At 36.0% G+C, this 15,623-nt stretch overlaps 1 protein-coding gene across 3 annotated transcripts in view; it reads left to right on the top strand.

The window, feature by feature from the left end:
• Positions 1-8,386, top strand: part of SKAP2 (src kinase associated phosphoprotein 2) — a 193,532-nt gene extending 185,146 nt beyond the window's left edge. For 2 of the 3 annotated variants that reach the window (XM_037027407.2, XM_073238680.1), the window contains 2 exons: positions 5,522-5,623; positions 5,985-8,386. In XM_037027407.2, coding sequence (XP_036883302.1) covers positions 5,522-5,614 — 93 coding nt within the window. In that variant the 3' untranslated portion in view covers positions 5,615-5,623; positions 5,985-8,386. The remainder of the gene's footprint in view (positions 1-5,521; positions 5,624-5,984) is intronic. The other variant, XM_017670686.3, reaches the window with a different exon arrangement.
• The last annotated feature ends 7,237 nt before the right edge of the window (positions 8,387-15,623 follow it).

The raw sequence follows: 15,623 nt of genomic DNA on the forward strand, positions 1-15,623 counted from the left end.
CTTATTAGAAATTACACTTCTTAAGAAAATATTTAATATGGGCAATTGGTGCATAATCCAAAATAAAGATAGAATATATTTTATCATCCGATATATATTTAACACCTTTTATACATCCTACAGTGTGGGACATACAGATTGAGTGTAAGACATTGCTCAGTGAGTTTGTTGAAGTTTAGTTGAAGGGACAAAGGTGAAGTACATTAAATATACTGAGGGATAAATGCTTAGTTTGAAATGGGAGATGTAAGTATGGAATAGATAATTTGGGGGAAAATTCACGACAGCTGGGTAACTTGAGTCAGGCATTGGTGTCACTGGTTAGGATTTGGGTGAGGAAAGGGTGATATTCTCTGGGGAGGGAGCCCCATGTGCAGAGGTAGGAATGAGTGTGGTGTGAAAGGCTGTCTGAACCAGAGCCCTGAGAGGAGAATGTTGCTAGCAGGGTGGGGAAGAGCCCAGCAGAGGAGCGCACAACTTAGGCATTGAGGAGCTAGTGTAAGTTCTTGAGCAGCAAAGTAAATTGACAACAGCAGTTTCCAGGAAGAAGCAAGGCCAAGCTGATGATGCAGTACTACAGGGTGAGTGGATGAATGCCTGACCTAGAGTGATGACAGTTGCCAAGAGAGAGAGGAGGGTGAACCCGAGAACAGTTGCAGAGTCGTGTATCTGGTTGGTAAAACACGAAGGCCACCTTTTGCTGAACACGATTTGATCTTTCTTTGCCTAACAGTATCTGTGAATCATCACTCTGAATATTCTATTTTTATTGTAGGTATTCTAAATAACTGTGTAGAAATTAGAATTAAATGTACCTTGACTCTGGAATATTAACTAAAATTTGTAACAAGAATTAAATTCTTACCGTTTCCTTACTTGTCCTTTGTCCGTCTTTAAAAACGGAGTGCACGGTGCAAGGAGAAAAAAACAGTCATTCTTTGAACGAGAGTAACTCCAAGTCACACCTGCATCGTAAATTATGAAGTAATGAGGTTGATTTTCATAAGCCTAGGAGACTTAGTGTCTTAAAGCAAGTTCATGATGTGGTCAAGCATCTTGGAGGACCTTAGACGTTACTGGTATCAATTTCCTCATTTAACAGGTTAGGAGACTAAGATTCCAAGCAGTTAATATGTCGGTAATAGTAGTAAGACACTGAGGTTATTAAGTTCCTGTTGTGCATTTTAAGAGAACCTTTTAAAATGATGAGTGTATGAGAAATGAAAAGATTCTTATGAAGTTTCTAAGTTAATGGTAAAAAGGAAGAGATTGAAATGGTAGCCTTCAAGAAAGTATTTCTGTATATTAAAGTTATCTAGTTTTCCTACTACTACAATGTTTATGAATGATCTGAAAAATTGACAAGATCAGCGAATAGTTGGAAAATCAGTCGACTAGTTCTGAAACTCAATGTATTTTATATTTTGTGAATATTCATTTCCTGAAAAGGCTAGTATGTTTTCAAGCACAGATACATGTTTAGAGAAAGGACACATAGTCTTTAACCTTTCTAACACCTGTTGCATTTGAACAGATTGGTAACTGATTTCTGGAAGGGGTAATACATCACAAAATCTTATTAGTGTTTCAAGTGTCTGTTAAGGCAGGCTTCTACCATATGGTTTTGCAGAAAGTAGATTAACATACTTGAGAAATGAAAGTCATGGTGCAAAAAGGATTTAAGTAAATGTTGGAGCCTTCTTTAAGTGTAAAATAATATACCAGCAGAGAGAGAAAATTTAGTTAATGAGTAAACAGTTAAAAACATGGACATGTGTTTACTGTTGTGTTGAATAAAGTCTGCTTCATATTATCAAAACGAATCCTTTTTTCCCACTCTGTTACACAACTGATTTAATTTATTGCATAATAACTATTAATTGAGGCCTAAAATTTCAACTGCAAAGTAAGACAAGTAAAAACTATTTTAATGGTGTGAAAATTGAAGATAGAGGAGGTAAAGCATGACTGTGCTGTCTACTTGCTGATGGCTTTCTCGGATTATTGGGTAAGTTAGGCTTCTTTGCCTCTGTGGTGCCACATGACATTTGCCTTGCAGCCATCCATTCTGCAGATATTGAATTTCTTTTGAGTACTATTTTATACAATAAGCATCACTACACCTCTGGATCTTGATAGCATTACTACAGGAGGAGAAAGAGGCTTTGTGTTAGTAATTACCTAACATTGTCAGAAGCTGACTGCAGGCCTCTTTCTAGTGATAACAGAATAACCGCATAATGTAGCTTTATAGCACATGATTAATAGAAAATAATTACACATCCTACAAAGGGATGCAATATTTCTTAGAAATTGACTAGAATGGTTTCCTGTAGATTAAAGGACTCTTCATTATTTTATCAGTCCTCCTGAAGTACAGCCACTTGCCTATGTTAGCATTTCAGCCGATGTTAAGAGCTGAACAGGGTGAAGGATACCAGACAGCAGGCCTTCCAGAACCTGAGGTCCCGTGTGCCATGATGACGTTATGCTTCCTAGCCTTTCGAAGATTTAGATGGCAGCCTGCTATGGTTTTGTCTGTTTATTTTTTGTTTACTAACAATATAAGGTTTGAGGTGTTTTTTTCCTTTAATGACTGACCTGTGACTTTTAGAACAGTACTATAATTAGAATGTGGACCGCAAGACAACATTGTATGGGCTGCATTCTTTTTCACTGTAAGTAATATATCATTCATAATCACATTTGTTTGGGGCGGCAAACAGCGAAGGCAAAGAGGGCAGATTTTCTTCTTCAAAGGAACCTTGCATGTGTTGCACCTCCAGGCTGAAGTTTAGAATACTCTACTCCAGGAAGCATCTTCATTCCAATTTACAGCTCTGAATGGTTTAATTGGGGTTCATGTTGCTCAGGAGGCTCATCCCAAGGATGGTAACGATAAAAGTAAAAGCTTGTGTGTTTGCAGTCTTGTCGACACACTCTAATGACCACAGTGTCAATCCATAAATTTGCCTGCTATATTTTTACCTCACTGTATTTTATCTTATCTCTTAATTTCACACAGGAGTATTATATGGAATTCTGTACAAATGTAAAGTAATAAACATTCTGGTTTTTATCTTTATCCTTTTCTGATTGAAGCCTGTGATATTTTAGAGTAGTTTTATGAGGTATTTCATATGCTTTTCAATTGTTTTAAATTAAGTGAAACATTTAAGATTATTTCAGCCTAAAACTTAATTTTTTCCTGAAATGTCACATTTAAGGGATTTGTTTGCAGCTGAATAAGCTCCTCCCTGCTGTTTACCACTGCCTTTTGTAGTTAATGGGCCTCCCTGGTTACCTGCAGAATTCTTTGAAGTGTGAAGTTTGTCCTTAGTCCTTTGGTGAAAAGATTTGTTGGAAATCAATTTCTCAAATTTGGATGTGAGTGAGCTTTTTGAGAACAACAATGTGCCTATAATTGGGAATACAGATTATAACTGAAACAGAATATTGTAAAGTGATAGAAACTTTCTGATTTGTAATTTGAATCTATAAACATTGAAACCCAGGTTGAGGGCTATTTCTGAAAGCAGATTGGAGTCATAATACACCCCCTCACTGAATGTGTTCTGTGTCTGCTCTTTGGGGCTCTAGTCCCCTTAACTCCTTGCAAATAATCAGGCTTTAAAATCTTAGGTTGGCAGTGAGTAAGAGCTTTCACATTCAGTTCTTAACTCAGACCTGTTAACTATCCTTTTTGAAATCTTGCAATGTAGGCCGTTGGCCTCTGGAAGGTTAAATACATTTGTTTTGTTAAGCATTAGATTCTAATCATATTCATTGCCTTAAAAATTGAAAAGGGCAGTTTTATTAGGTACCTAGTAGGATATAATAGTTGCTAATCATAACTTTCAGGAAGTTGGCATTTTCTACTGATAAATATATCCTGTGCAGTTTTCCACTAAATTCACACTGTCAGTGAACTGTTACATCTAAAATCTTAAATCCTCTGCCTCAGAGGCCAGAGCTGTGCCCTCATTAGAATAAGAAAGTGCAGGATTAACCTTTTCCTGCCACCATATTCTTCCAATAACCCTAATTCTGATACATCCCACTGTTAAAAAGGATAGATTTTAATCCCATAATCTCTCTATTGATGGACTGCTTATCAATACCCACATGCTAATGTTGCTACATTTGTATGAAAGAATTGTTTGATTTTTCTTTTCCTATGGTCAGTAGCATACTAATCAATACAAATGTTAAGTTTGTGCCAGTGCTAAACATTCCCTTCCTGCATGTAACTCAATATGCATATGCACATTTATCTGTGACTCCGATGCTGGAAAATCATAGCCTATTGAATTACTTTTGGGAGGGATTTAAAAAATTTATCTTACATGAAGAATTGAATTTGGGCCCTACAATTTATTTTTGCAGAGTATTGCTTTTGGATGATGTTATTTTTGAAACTTGTAATTCATTTTACTTTGTTTGTATCTAACTAAACATAAATAAATTTGAGATACAAATATATTAGTCAATCTGGCAGACGTATGAGCCTGGTTTGTGATGCCTGAAGCTGTGGTGTATCTGTCAGAGGAGGCGGGGGTTGGGGGGCAGGAATGGAGGTGCAGGTGTACCTCACATTGCAAAGAAAATGCAAAAATGATGTACCAATTGCCATTTTTCACAGCTAGTTTTGCCGTTCAGCTTTATAACTGGAGATACTTTTAGTTCCTATTGATCTTCCACTGGAAGGGTGAATCTAACACCACCTTTGAATTCCTTCCAACCATCCTTTAGCTAATATAGTTTATGATCAATAAAAGGAACAATAAATGCCTTAGGGAAGGTTTTTAAAAGGAGCATTTAAAAAAATTTGGGGTGTTAATAGTGTTTTTTGTATTCTCTCTTTTATCTGTTTAAAATGTCTATACTCATATGTTAGATTTTCTTAGAAAGGGCAGGCAGATCTCTTGCATTCTAAGTCATTTTTGGTCATCTGAGTTTAACTAGGAATTAGTTCATTGTGAAAAATAACCTATCTGCTAGATGATAAGCTTCTTGAAGGCAAAGATAGTATCCTTGAGATCCGGGCTGTAACCTGGTATCCTCTGTGCCTGGTGTTTGCCCAGGCGCTGTGGCACTCTGTGTGTGTGTGTGTGTGTGTGTGTGTGTGTGTGTGTGTGTGTGTGTGTCAGAGAGAGAGAGAAAGGGACAGGACAGAGGAGGGTGTGGGAGGGAGAGAAAGAAAGAGAGAATAATAGGGCAAGAGTCCCACAGAGCCTACTTCCTCATGCAGTTTCCTTTGCTAGGTTCTTAGCCTTAGTGACTGCTTCTGTGTTCTACACCAAATAATAAACAGGTTTTGTCTTACATGGTAATTTAGATATTTGCCTAGCAGCATTTTTAAAGTGTCCAGAAACAAAAAAAAAAGATTAAAATGTTTCACTTTGCAGTTCAAGCTCTTGTAACTTTTACAAAAAGAAATAACATTTCTAAGAAGTTGCATACAAACGATACTGTACTTACACCAGTCTAAAGGTTAATATTGCATATTGTTTTCAATTAGGAATACAATAGATATGGCTGGTGGGTAGGAGAAATGAAAGGAGCCGTTGGCTTGGTGCCGAAAGCCTACATAATGGAGATGTATGATATTTGAGAGTCCTGGGTAAGTACATTTTAATCCAATATTCTATAATAGCTCATATGTTCTCTTGGTCTGTGTGTTATGAGTCTTTGCCTTTTTACAAGCCTTTGTAGTTTTCTGATAGCACAAAGATTATGATCCTAAATCATCTTTTTCTTCTTTTTTTAAAACCTGGTTTAATTTTTAAAATAACTTCATAGAATTTATTTTGGAAATTAGCAGACTATTTAAGGAAAGTCCCTTTGAAAATAACCAGCTGTTTTCCCAGACCTTCTCCTCATTAGTAAAATACCACTTTTATGGCCTTTCAGAAGAGCTGAAATAACAAAATGTTGAATAAACATTCATTTTTATTTGGCTAAAAATGTAATTTTTTTCTAAGCAGGAAAAATAATCAACATTTCAACGGAAGAAAAATTAAGATGCAACTTTCCCTTTCTGCCTGCAGAAAAGGAAGATTCTTATGCTAGTCTGCAAATACTCTGGATTTATAATGATTTTGAATGCGTGAGTGACAGCTCACAGCTTTTGTTGAACATCGTTTGTCTTTGTTATTTTATGTATTCGTTACAATATTCCTCTGATGTGAATTAAATAAAGGATAGTAATGTTAATCAGATACAAGCATGAAGTTATACCTGTTGCTATTTTTCAAAGAAATAATTGTTTTTATTTAGTCATTTGATTTGTGTGAAGGAGTCAGCACTGTGGGCACTGCTACTACAGGATGAGTTGTATTTCCCTTAATATTAGATGTCAGTTATTTTTTAGACTGTATATATAATTTCATGGAAATTTTAATTGAATATATCATGAAAGTTTTTGGTAGATGCTATCATAAGAATGTTGCTTTGTTAAAATTCTATGAGTGATTTGGTATTTATATTTCACAAAATGTTTTCATGAAAGAATTTTTACCAATTGGCAAATTTGGCTTATGTTAAATATAGCCACAAGAAAACGCAGTGATAGAATTACAAATAGTAGTGTACTGTCACCATCATAACAAATGTGTAGACCAGAACCCTGGTTTGTGCAAAGCCCTTATCAATACCAAATATCCTGGTTAGATGATGGGCTTACCAATGTCTTCTGCCATAGTTTTGTGTAAATTTAATAAAACAACAAATTCATAAGAAATCCCATTCTGCATAATATAATGCCATAAAGAATCTCAGTATACTCTCAAAGTAAGAAGGAAAAATAACATTCTCTCATCCTGTCCAATCATTGCTGTGCTTTTGAAGACCAGCCACACAGCAGTACAACTCCAGATCTGAGTGTCCTTTACCCTCCTCAGAGCAATGAAAAGAAAAGGAAGGCTCAGAGAGGAGCGTGTAGAAATCAAGGTGGGAACATGAGCCAGCAGGAGAGTGGAAGGGTAGCCAGAGGCTGGCCTCGGAGGCATACATTGTACTGCCTGAGCGGGCTGTGTGCGATTATGTCATAACATTTTCATGTATATTTGAGGTCAAAGGTATTTGAATGCCTACAAGGTATTAGTATGGCTTAATATATATATACCAAAATGTACTGCTGGTTGGATAACTATTTGGAGTAAATATTATTTCCTAGTGTTGAATCATTCTTTAGTAGGTACCTTTGCTGAACTTTATCAGATTTTTGCTTTATAGAGATTCTAACCAGGCAAATAAGTTGATAGTATTTTAAAACCTCCATTATTTATATAAAACTATTTACAAGCAACATTTCACAGTTTACATTTTACCGTTATTCCTTCAGTATTGCAATCATCTGATACCAAATGTAAGAAGGTACACATATTAATTTTAGAGATTAGGTTAACTGTACTAATTAGACATTGTCAAGGTAAAACTTTGGGGAATTAATTTGTGTACTTGTTAATTTTTCCCTAGTATAGAGCTATTGGAATAGATTGAAATCATCTTGGCAAAAGTGAGACAACTGGAGATGAATTTAGTGGCATGGTTTTCAAAGCCTGAGATACTGGAAAGCAAAAGCGGTTGTGGGTTTCCACTGAAAACGTACACTTGCCTGTGGATACTTCTTGTGCTTCCGGGCTAAGTGAAGCTTTTAGTCCTGGGCCAGGAGATGGCAGCAGCCTCTCATTGCAGATGAGACCACTTGGAAACCCCTCCCCCACGCCGGTGCAAAGTCACCCAGAATGTAAAGCATTTGACGATTTTTACTTCCTTTTACAGTTAATCCAGGAGAGGGAGTCCTTAGCCAATTGATGACCAGCAATTCCAAGCCAGATAGTCTCTCTACCAACAGTGACAGTACAGAAATAAAGTGTTAGTTCTGTCCAGAGCTCCACTGGCCTTTGTTCTCTTTTAACTTGAGTAAGTGGAAGATAAGAAAGGAAACAAAAGGTTTAAAATTGGTATGGCAGCAAAAATAATCATTACTTTCAATTCATGTCTACTCTATACTCATTTGGTGAAAGCATTTGTATACTACCAGGGAGAAAGTTTTCTTTACACCCTTGACAATAAATATATCACACGCTCTTCAAAATCATAATATCATTAATGTGAATTTAAACAACATGGCTTGTTAGAAAATATGCTAATTGTGATATTCTCATTATGTTTGCTTAGCTTTTATTTGTTTTTCTATGAACAGTTAGAGAGCTAATTTTTTTCAAAGGTGATTGTAAGTCATATTTTATATAGCATTTTGCTTGATTATTTGCTCTGTACTAAATTTGTACTCTATTGCCATTAGATCTTACAATAATGTTCCACTCTGCAAATTTTTAAGGTTCAAATAAAGTTTAATTGTTTGCAAACTGTTATGATACTAATAATTCAACAGCCTGCTGTGTTACTAATGAAATTACTTTGTTATGATTAATTTGGAAAATAGTGTGTTGATTGTAGTAATTAAGCACAACAAGGTGAAGTAAATGATTCTAATGCCATCTGGCCTCCAAACTGAATGAAGAAATGAAACAAGGCTGTCATCTGAATTTATTCAAAGAAGTAAGGATAATACAAATGATTTTCATTGCTAAAGGATTTACACTTAACCACAGCTCACACCATTCTGTTTTTGCCACTTTGTTGCATATGACACTTCTTTTATGAAAAAGAATGTTTAGCCTAGTAATTGTTTCAAATACTTTATTATATTATTTTAAGTTGATTATTTTTACCTTGTGCTAATTTAATTACAGATAATTACATAAAGTATCATAGGATCATAGAAAATCACTTTTCAACCATCTGTAGGTAAAATCTATGTATGTGGATTTTTAAAATTTTACTATTCATGTGCAAACATGTTGAATATAGCCTTTCATAAAGATTAGAGATTTCATTTAATTGTTTCTAAAATGTTTCCAGTCAAGACCATCCCATCATTCTTATGATTCATACTTTTCCTATAATTTCTCCAGTCTAATCTATTGCTACTCACTTCATAGAGTCTGGTACCTTCTTGGGTCATGATACCCAGAACCCAGAACTGAGTTATATGTTAGAGATCCATACTTATAGTTCATCCACTGTAAGAAAACTGATCTATTAACATAGGTGTAATTTATAAGCTTGAACTTCATCAATGAGACTGAGTGAAGTATTGTGAGAATTTTTAAATCAAGCACTTCTGAATTTCAGATAAATCAATCATTTGTATTTCAATTGTTGAATAGTATTATAGACACAAAATACAGAGATCACTTTTACTTCTCTTAAGTTAAAAAATAGATTCACAAATATTGAAAAGCAATCCACATGGTAAAGAAGGTGGTGGGGATTAAAACAAGATCAATTTATCTAAGACAAAACTTCACTCAGAGATGAAAGGAATATAATTAATGTACATAGCATAAAAACATGGGTTAAAATGGCTTAGTTTATCAGTAGAGTCCTGAGTATTCCAAAATACAGAGAAACAAATAAGTAGTTTATTATTAAGGTATCTTTCTACAAAATGAAGCTACACTCAAATGCATAACTTAAACAGTTAATCCTTTAGACTAGAAACAAGGAATTTCTGGGCATCCTCAGCTTCTGCCAGCATAGCCGTCAACTGCCTCTGTAGTTGAGTTCTTTGTGAATACACATTAGAACCCCTGATACTGTACCATTTTCTGTGATCAGATAAATACTTATAAAATTATATGCTCACAGTAACATGGAATGGCATTTTATTAACAGGATATTTGAGGGGCTTTTTTTTTTTTTTTTTTTTTTGCTGTTTTCCATAGTAGCATCTACTCTGTCATTACTTGGACACAAACATAGCCAGTGTGGTACTTCAGAGTATATGGTGTGTATCCAGTGAATATTTGTTAATTGACTGATTTGTCACCCCACAGTATCTCAAGACCTGAGATTTAATAAGAAAAGAGCTTGACTTCTTCAACTAGTAGAGAAAATGTCATTATCAATTAGTATGTGAGCTTTCTGACTGACAGCATTCTGTAAGTCAAAAAATCAGTGCCTTTCACTAAGTCTTAAAAAGCAGCCTCACTGTCCCCATAATACCATCAACAAGTGGAGTGGATTTGGTCGTTGGTAACAGTGTGATTCCGTGTGAGGGTGATTCCGTGAACAAGAAAGCTGAGTGTGGTGGCTAGTCTCCCAGTGTCCTCCCCTTCCTTACCTGTGCTCAGTGTTACCACTCTAAGACGTCACAGTGACCCAGGCAGCTTGGGGCAAGTGATCTAGTTTCACTTTCCAGTACATTCCAAATAGCTGCTGCCTTGGATTCCACCTGGGCAGTGTCAGAGATGCCTTCTGATCTTGGAAACATTCCAGCTGTTGCCTAGAATGGATCAAAAAGGAACTTCTGGAAGTTTCACAGTTATTGCCAAATCCAACCATATTTCAATTCTTTTTAGAAAGCCTTTACTCCCTTTATTTTTAAAGTTGTATGATTATTCAAGTTGAATGCTTTGAGTCCCTAAGACAAAAGGAACCATAAATACAGAAGGCAGCCCTAGTCATAGCAGTGCTCAGCTTAGGCCTGTGATGTTGAGAAAGGGGTCAGAAGCTGGACAAAAAAAAAACCTTGCGAATGTATACAAAGGTGTGAAAAATAGAAATTGCCTCCAAAGCCTATTTCTTAAGTGCTTTTTTTAACATTGGAACCTGGGTGAGTGTTTCTCTGTCCTCTGTTTTCTTTTTTATTATCCACTTCTCAGGTAATATAGAATAGCATTTGTCTGTTTTCTGTTTATTGGCCTCAACTTTGTAATATAAAAGTATTACTCCTCCTAGAGGAAAAGTAGGTGCCATTTTTTAGCTTGAGCAGCAGTTCACCTCTTGTTTGAGCAAAGTGTCACACAGGTACTCTCAAAGGAGAAAATTAATGACACCAACTTGTGCCAATTAAAAATGACTGCTTTAGAGCAGGAGAAAATTCCAGCAAATGAGCAGATCCCCATACATTGTCTCCCCTCCCTGCCCCCATGGGAGTCCATTTAGCAAACCTCGAGTTCTTTAACTATCATGTCAAAGTGATGATAACAGTTTACCTAAGACTAGGAATAGCAATAGCTAGCATTACTGGAGTGTTTACTGTTCTTCATGCTGTGCACTTTCCATTCAGTCCTTCTAACAACCTTTGAAGTAAGTTCTGTTGTATAATTCCATTTCCCTGATGAGGAAACTGATGATAATTTGTCCTAAGTAAGTTTCCCAGCCTCCCTCCCTTGAATTCTGCAACATTCTGCTTCCCACTATTGTGACAAATTCAAAAGAAATACCTAATTCTCTTCTTTGCACATAGGAGGCACTCAATAAAAGCTTTGTTGACCACTGATGATGACAGCATTCTTATAAAATAAGCTGGAGCATGTGAAAAAGAATAGTTCAAGAGTTGACAACTGAACAGCTGAATTGACCTCGTTTAGTAGTTAAAGACCCTGGTGACCATATCAAATCTGAAGCAGTTAATCCACAACGAATAAGAAACTTTAATACAGGAGCATTTCTACCCATGAACTCCCAGTCTGCTGAAAATGGGAAGCTAGTCGAGGCAGCAGGGAGTCCAGAGAGGACACCACGCCAAAGGGACCCTTTTCGAACTAACTTTTCCCATCCTCTCCACCTCTTCAAAAGTCAAACCAAAAAAAACTGAGCAGCTGAAAAGCCTTGGCTAGGACCTTAAAGCTGGCTGCTTCTGTCTCATGTAGTTTTCAATTAGCTTTGCAAGGGGTAAGGAGGTATAGGGTTTAAACTGAAGGTTGTAGTTTTTTTTTACCAGTTGAAAGGATTTTTATTAAACTGTTCAGCCCTTCTTAATCGATTAGCAAACTTCATTAGAAAACTTGTATAATTTTTTAACTAAGTGATGGCATAAAACTTCCACTTGTTGAGATATGAATTCATTTAAGGAGAACTCTTACTGGAATACCTGGCACTTAAGGACAAGGTCGTATTTCTTGGGCACCTATGTGGTGCCTTGTACAGGGCTCCATAAAGAAAGCCTTCTGTTGTGGTTTTGAGCAAATTATTTTTTAAAATCCTTTTGTACCTTAGTGATTGGAGGCTAGGCTGGTGGGGGTGGGGGTACAGGAGATAAATAAGAACTAACGTTCATTATGGGGCTCTGGAACTGAGTCGGAGGGGTGAGATCGAGCCCTCATGGTCCAACATGCACACCGAAGTATTAAAGCCCAGGAGAAGAGGTGTGCTAAAGTTCAGTTTCCAAGTGGTATTTCATTCTTTACAGTTTCTGTGCCTGGCACTCAGAACAACATATTTCTAAAGAACAGGGGGTGAATGACTTTGCATTGTCTTGATCTCCAGTTGCCCACCAAGTAGATCTCGATGGTGAAAAATAACCTGTGCCAACCATACGGATACATGACTCATTCCTAATTCCCAGTTCAAGCACTTGTGGTCTGTAGAGTCTCTACCACTCCCTGCCTGCACCTCCTTCCTCCACTTCCCTCCCCCACCTCAGGCTCTCCCGTGGAGCTAAGTCATGTGAGGCATGAGAGGTATACTTCTTATCACTCTGTGGAGTTATCATATCCGTCTTGCTCTCTGCTTTCTGAGAACCCGGCAAAAGCAAGGTATATAACTGTGTGTTTATCCTGTTACATGCATCCTGAGCTGAGAACCTGAAATGTATCCATTTTGTGAGTGTGCATTGTTATCTAGCTGTTGCTTTGCTTCAGTCAGTTGGTCAGCATATTTACTTTACTCTTTATTATCGTCTCATGGCTTGCTTTTTCTCTTCCTATCTAATTAAATGATTGCCTTTTGAATATTTACATTGAAGGGCCAATGGTGTTCTAGGCTTATTTCAAAACAGAAGCTGGCACCATCTGTTCCAAGAAGACTCACAGTCTGAGTAAAATAGGACATCAACTCAGGGCAGGAAAACAGCCACAGGTGGTTTTACCTTTGTGCAGTTCTTGGCAGGTCAGATCATGAGCAGTGGTTCTCTGATTTGGTTGTGTTTGAACCTAGGAGACTATCTTGGAAACAAACTGGGGATTTCTCTCTTTCTCTCTCTTTACACACACACACACACACACACACACACACACAGGTGCAAGGGTTTCAGTGTTAAGATGAAAAGATTGATTTTTGGAAAATTTCAGAGATGCTCTAGCTACTGAATTAAGTGTGAAGGGGAGTCAAAGGGCTGTGTGTGTGAATAATGTGAACATATTTTACAGAGTTGTTGCCAATTGTGGTAAAACATAATTCTGGAAGCCAAGAGTGACCCCTACCCCTTTAGGAAAAAAGACTCTCTTCCTTCAGTAGGGGACAGAGTTGTATGAGCAATATCAGCTGAGCGGGGTAGCAGGAAGACCACTGTATTTGAAGTCAATCAAGATTCTCATTTCAGTTCTCAAATGCTCTCAAATGCATGGTGCCTTGGAATCTGTTTCTTGCCTGCAAAATACCAGCAGCACTTGCTCTCTTTATCTCCCCGGGGGTAGTTAGGCACAGGGGATATTATTTGGAGATAACTTGAAAAACCAATGACAGTGTTAAATATGACTTTCCTGCATTTGAAGATACGAGAACTGAAAATAAATAAAAATTTCTCCTTCACACTAATAGTAAGCAAGGGAAAAAGATGTTAACCCTCAGCACTGGCTCTACTATTGCTTGGAATAGTGCTAGTGAACTGTTGGGTTTATTTTATAATGAAGAATTGATGTAAATCATCCTAGAGTAGTTAGGGATTAAATTCTCCTGTAATCTTAAATACATTTTTGAATCAAGCCATTATTTTCCAAGTTATGGTCACTTCCTGTTAATGGAGGTTACTTCTGTCTGAAAAATTTCAAGATAAACTTTTCTTTTGATATTTAAAACCATCAGTCTAGATAATGGGCTTTGGGGATATGTTGTTAGTTGGTTGGATTTAAGAGAATTTTTTTTTTGATAAGAGATATCCAGAGGGAAATGTCTGTGCAGGTTCCCATTGGCCAATATTTATTCCCTTTATGAACAGTTTCTTCCAGATGAGTATCTGTGACTGTTTGCATGTGAATACACTCTATTTTCTTCTGATGCATATCTAAGAGTAAAACGATTGTATTCAATTGAATTAGCCTCTAATATAGTACTAATCTCAGTTTGCAGTTTGTGAAAATATGGGACTAGAATAAGAGCAAACCAGACCCTTATTACATGTAACCTTAATGCTTTAATGTTATAACTTTAGGCAAAGCTAATAAAAAATGCAAAGGACTCTTAAATAATTTAAATTATCTAAAAAATTGAGCATATTCCTTCAAATAATAATGGCTTTCATGATCTGATTTTTTAAAAATTCATTTCTCTTGTCTTGAATTACTTAGACGTGCAGATCTCAAAGTAGGTTTGAGTTTATTTAAGATTATTAAATATATTTGTTATCATACAGTGTCATTGAATATTCCATTTTTTAGCCTAGTAATTTAATCTATAATGTTATGCAGTATATAATTCCAGTAACATATTTGATGGTGGTGCTATAGTAGAGTTAATTTTTAGCACTTCTCTGTAAAATAGTGCTTCGATGCTGTGATTCCTTGATTATTTTGAACCGTTAACCAATTCCATTAACTTTAAAAATAGTCATATTGTATACCTGTTATTATTTACTTTCTAAAATAAAAGCTCTTACCATCTTAAACTTTACTGGGAAATTACTACTTTCATAACATATTTTTCATTACTACATGTACTCTTCTGGTAAAGGAAACCAGTTGGGAATGCAATGAATTGTAGCAACTGTCACTGAAATAAAGACCAGTCCACTCCTAAAACTTTTCCTCCTTTTCCTAAATGATTATAGTAGAGAATTTTGAGTTCCTAGTGTACAATACTTTCCTTCCTCTGGTATTGTGTTTTATAGCAATAAATACTGTATATTGATTACTACTTAATTCTGATGGAAGCATAGTAAGGCTGGAAACACATTATAGCTTAGCATTTAGTGCCTTAGTTCTTAAACAGTTTTTAAATTTTAAAAATTGATACAATTGCCCTGAATATGCTTCTGTTATTGAATCCATATCATGCTATAAAATAATTTTATGTCTTTTCTAAAGATTATTTTGTCCACAATGTATTTTTCCTGGCACTTCATTACTATTTTTGTATAACTAAAAATCTGTCATTTTCATTTTAGCTCAGTTTGGAAATATGGAAATCATGTTAAGAGCAACACATTAAAGATTACTGTAGAAGCACAAGAAATTAATGGAAGAGAGCCATGTAGAGATTTTAAATTTAGCGAAATTATTCAAGTGTGCCATTTTAATCCATTAATCTGATTCGAGACGGCTTAAGAGACATGTTTCTCTGTAAATGAGGTTTTTCTCTTTCAAAACATATTGAGAAGAATAACCTTTCATCTAAAACAAATACTGGCTGTTTGGGGGTTTTTTGTTTTGAAGAAAAGGGTGAAGCAAGCGCTTCCTTAATACTCTGCTATAATTTATTCTTACATAAAACAGATTGCCATTTACATTCTAGGTATTAAATGCTAGTTATAGTCATTAAAGGTGGTTTCGATAATGCTGTGTATTAAGATCTTCAACACAAGACTTATCTTCAAGCTATTTTGAGGCCAT

This window comes from Manis javanica, chromosome 6 (assembly GCF_040802235.1).
Source record: "Manis javanica isolate MJ-LG chromosome 6, MJ_LKY, whole genome shotgun sequence".
In the NCBI taxonomy this organism is placed as follows: Eukaryota; Metazoa; Chordata; class Mammalia; order Pholidota; family Manidae; genus Manis; species Manis javanica.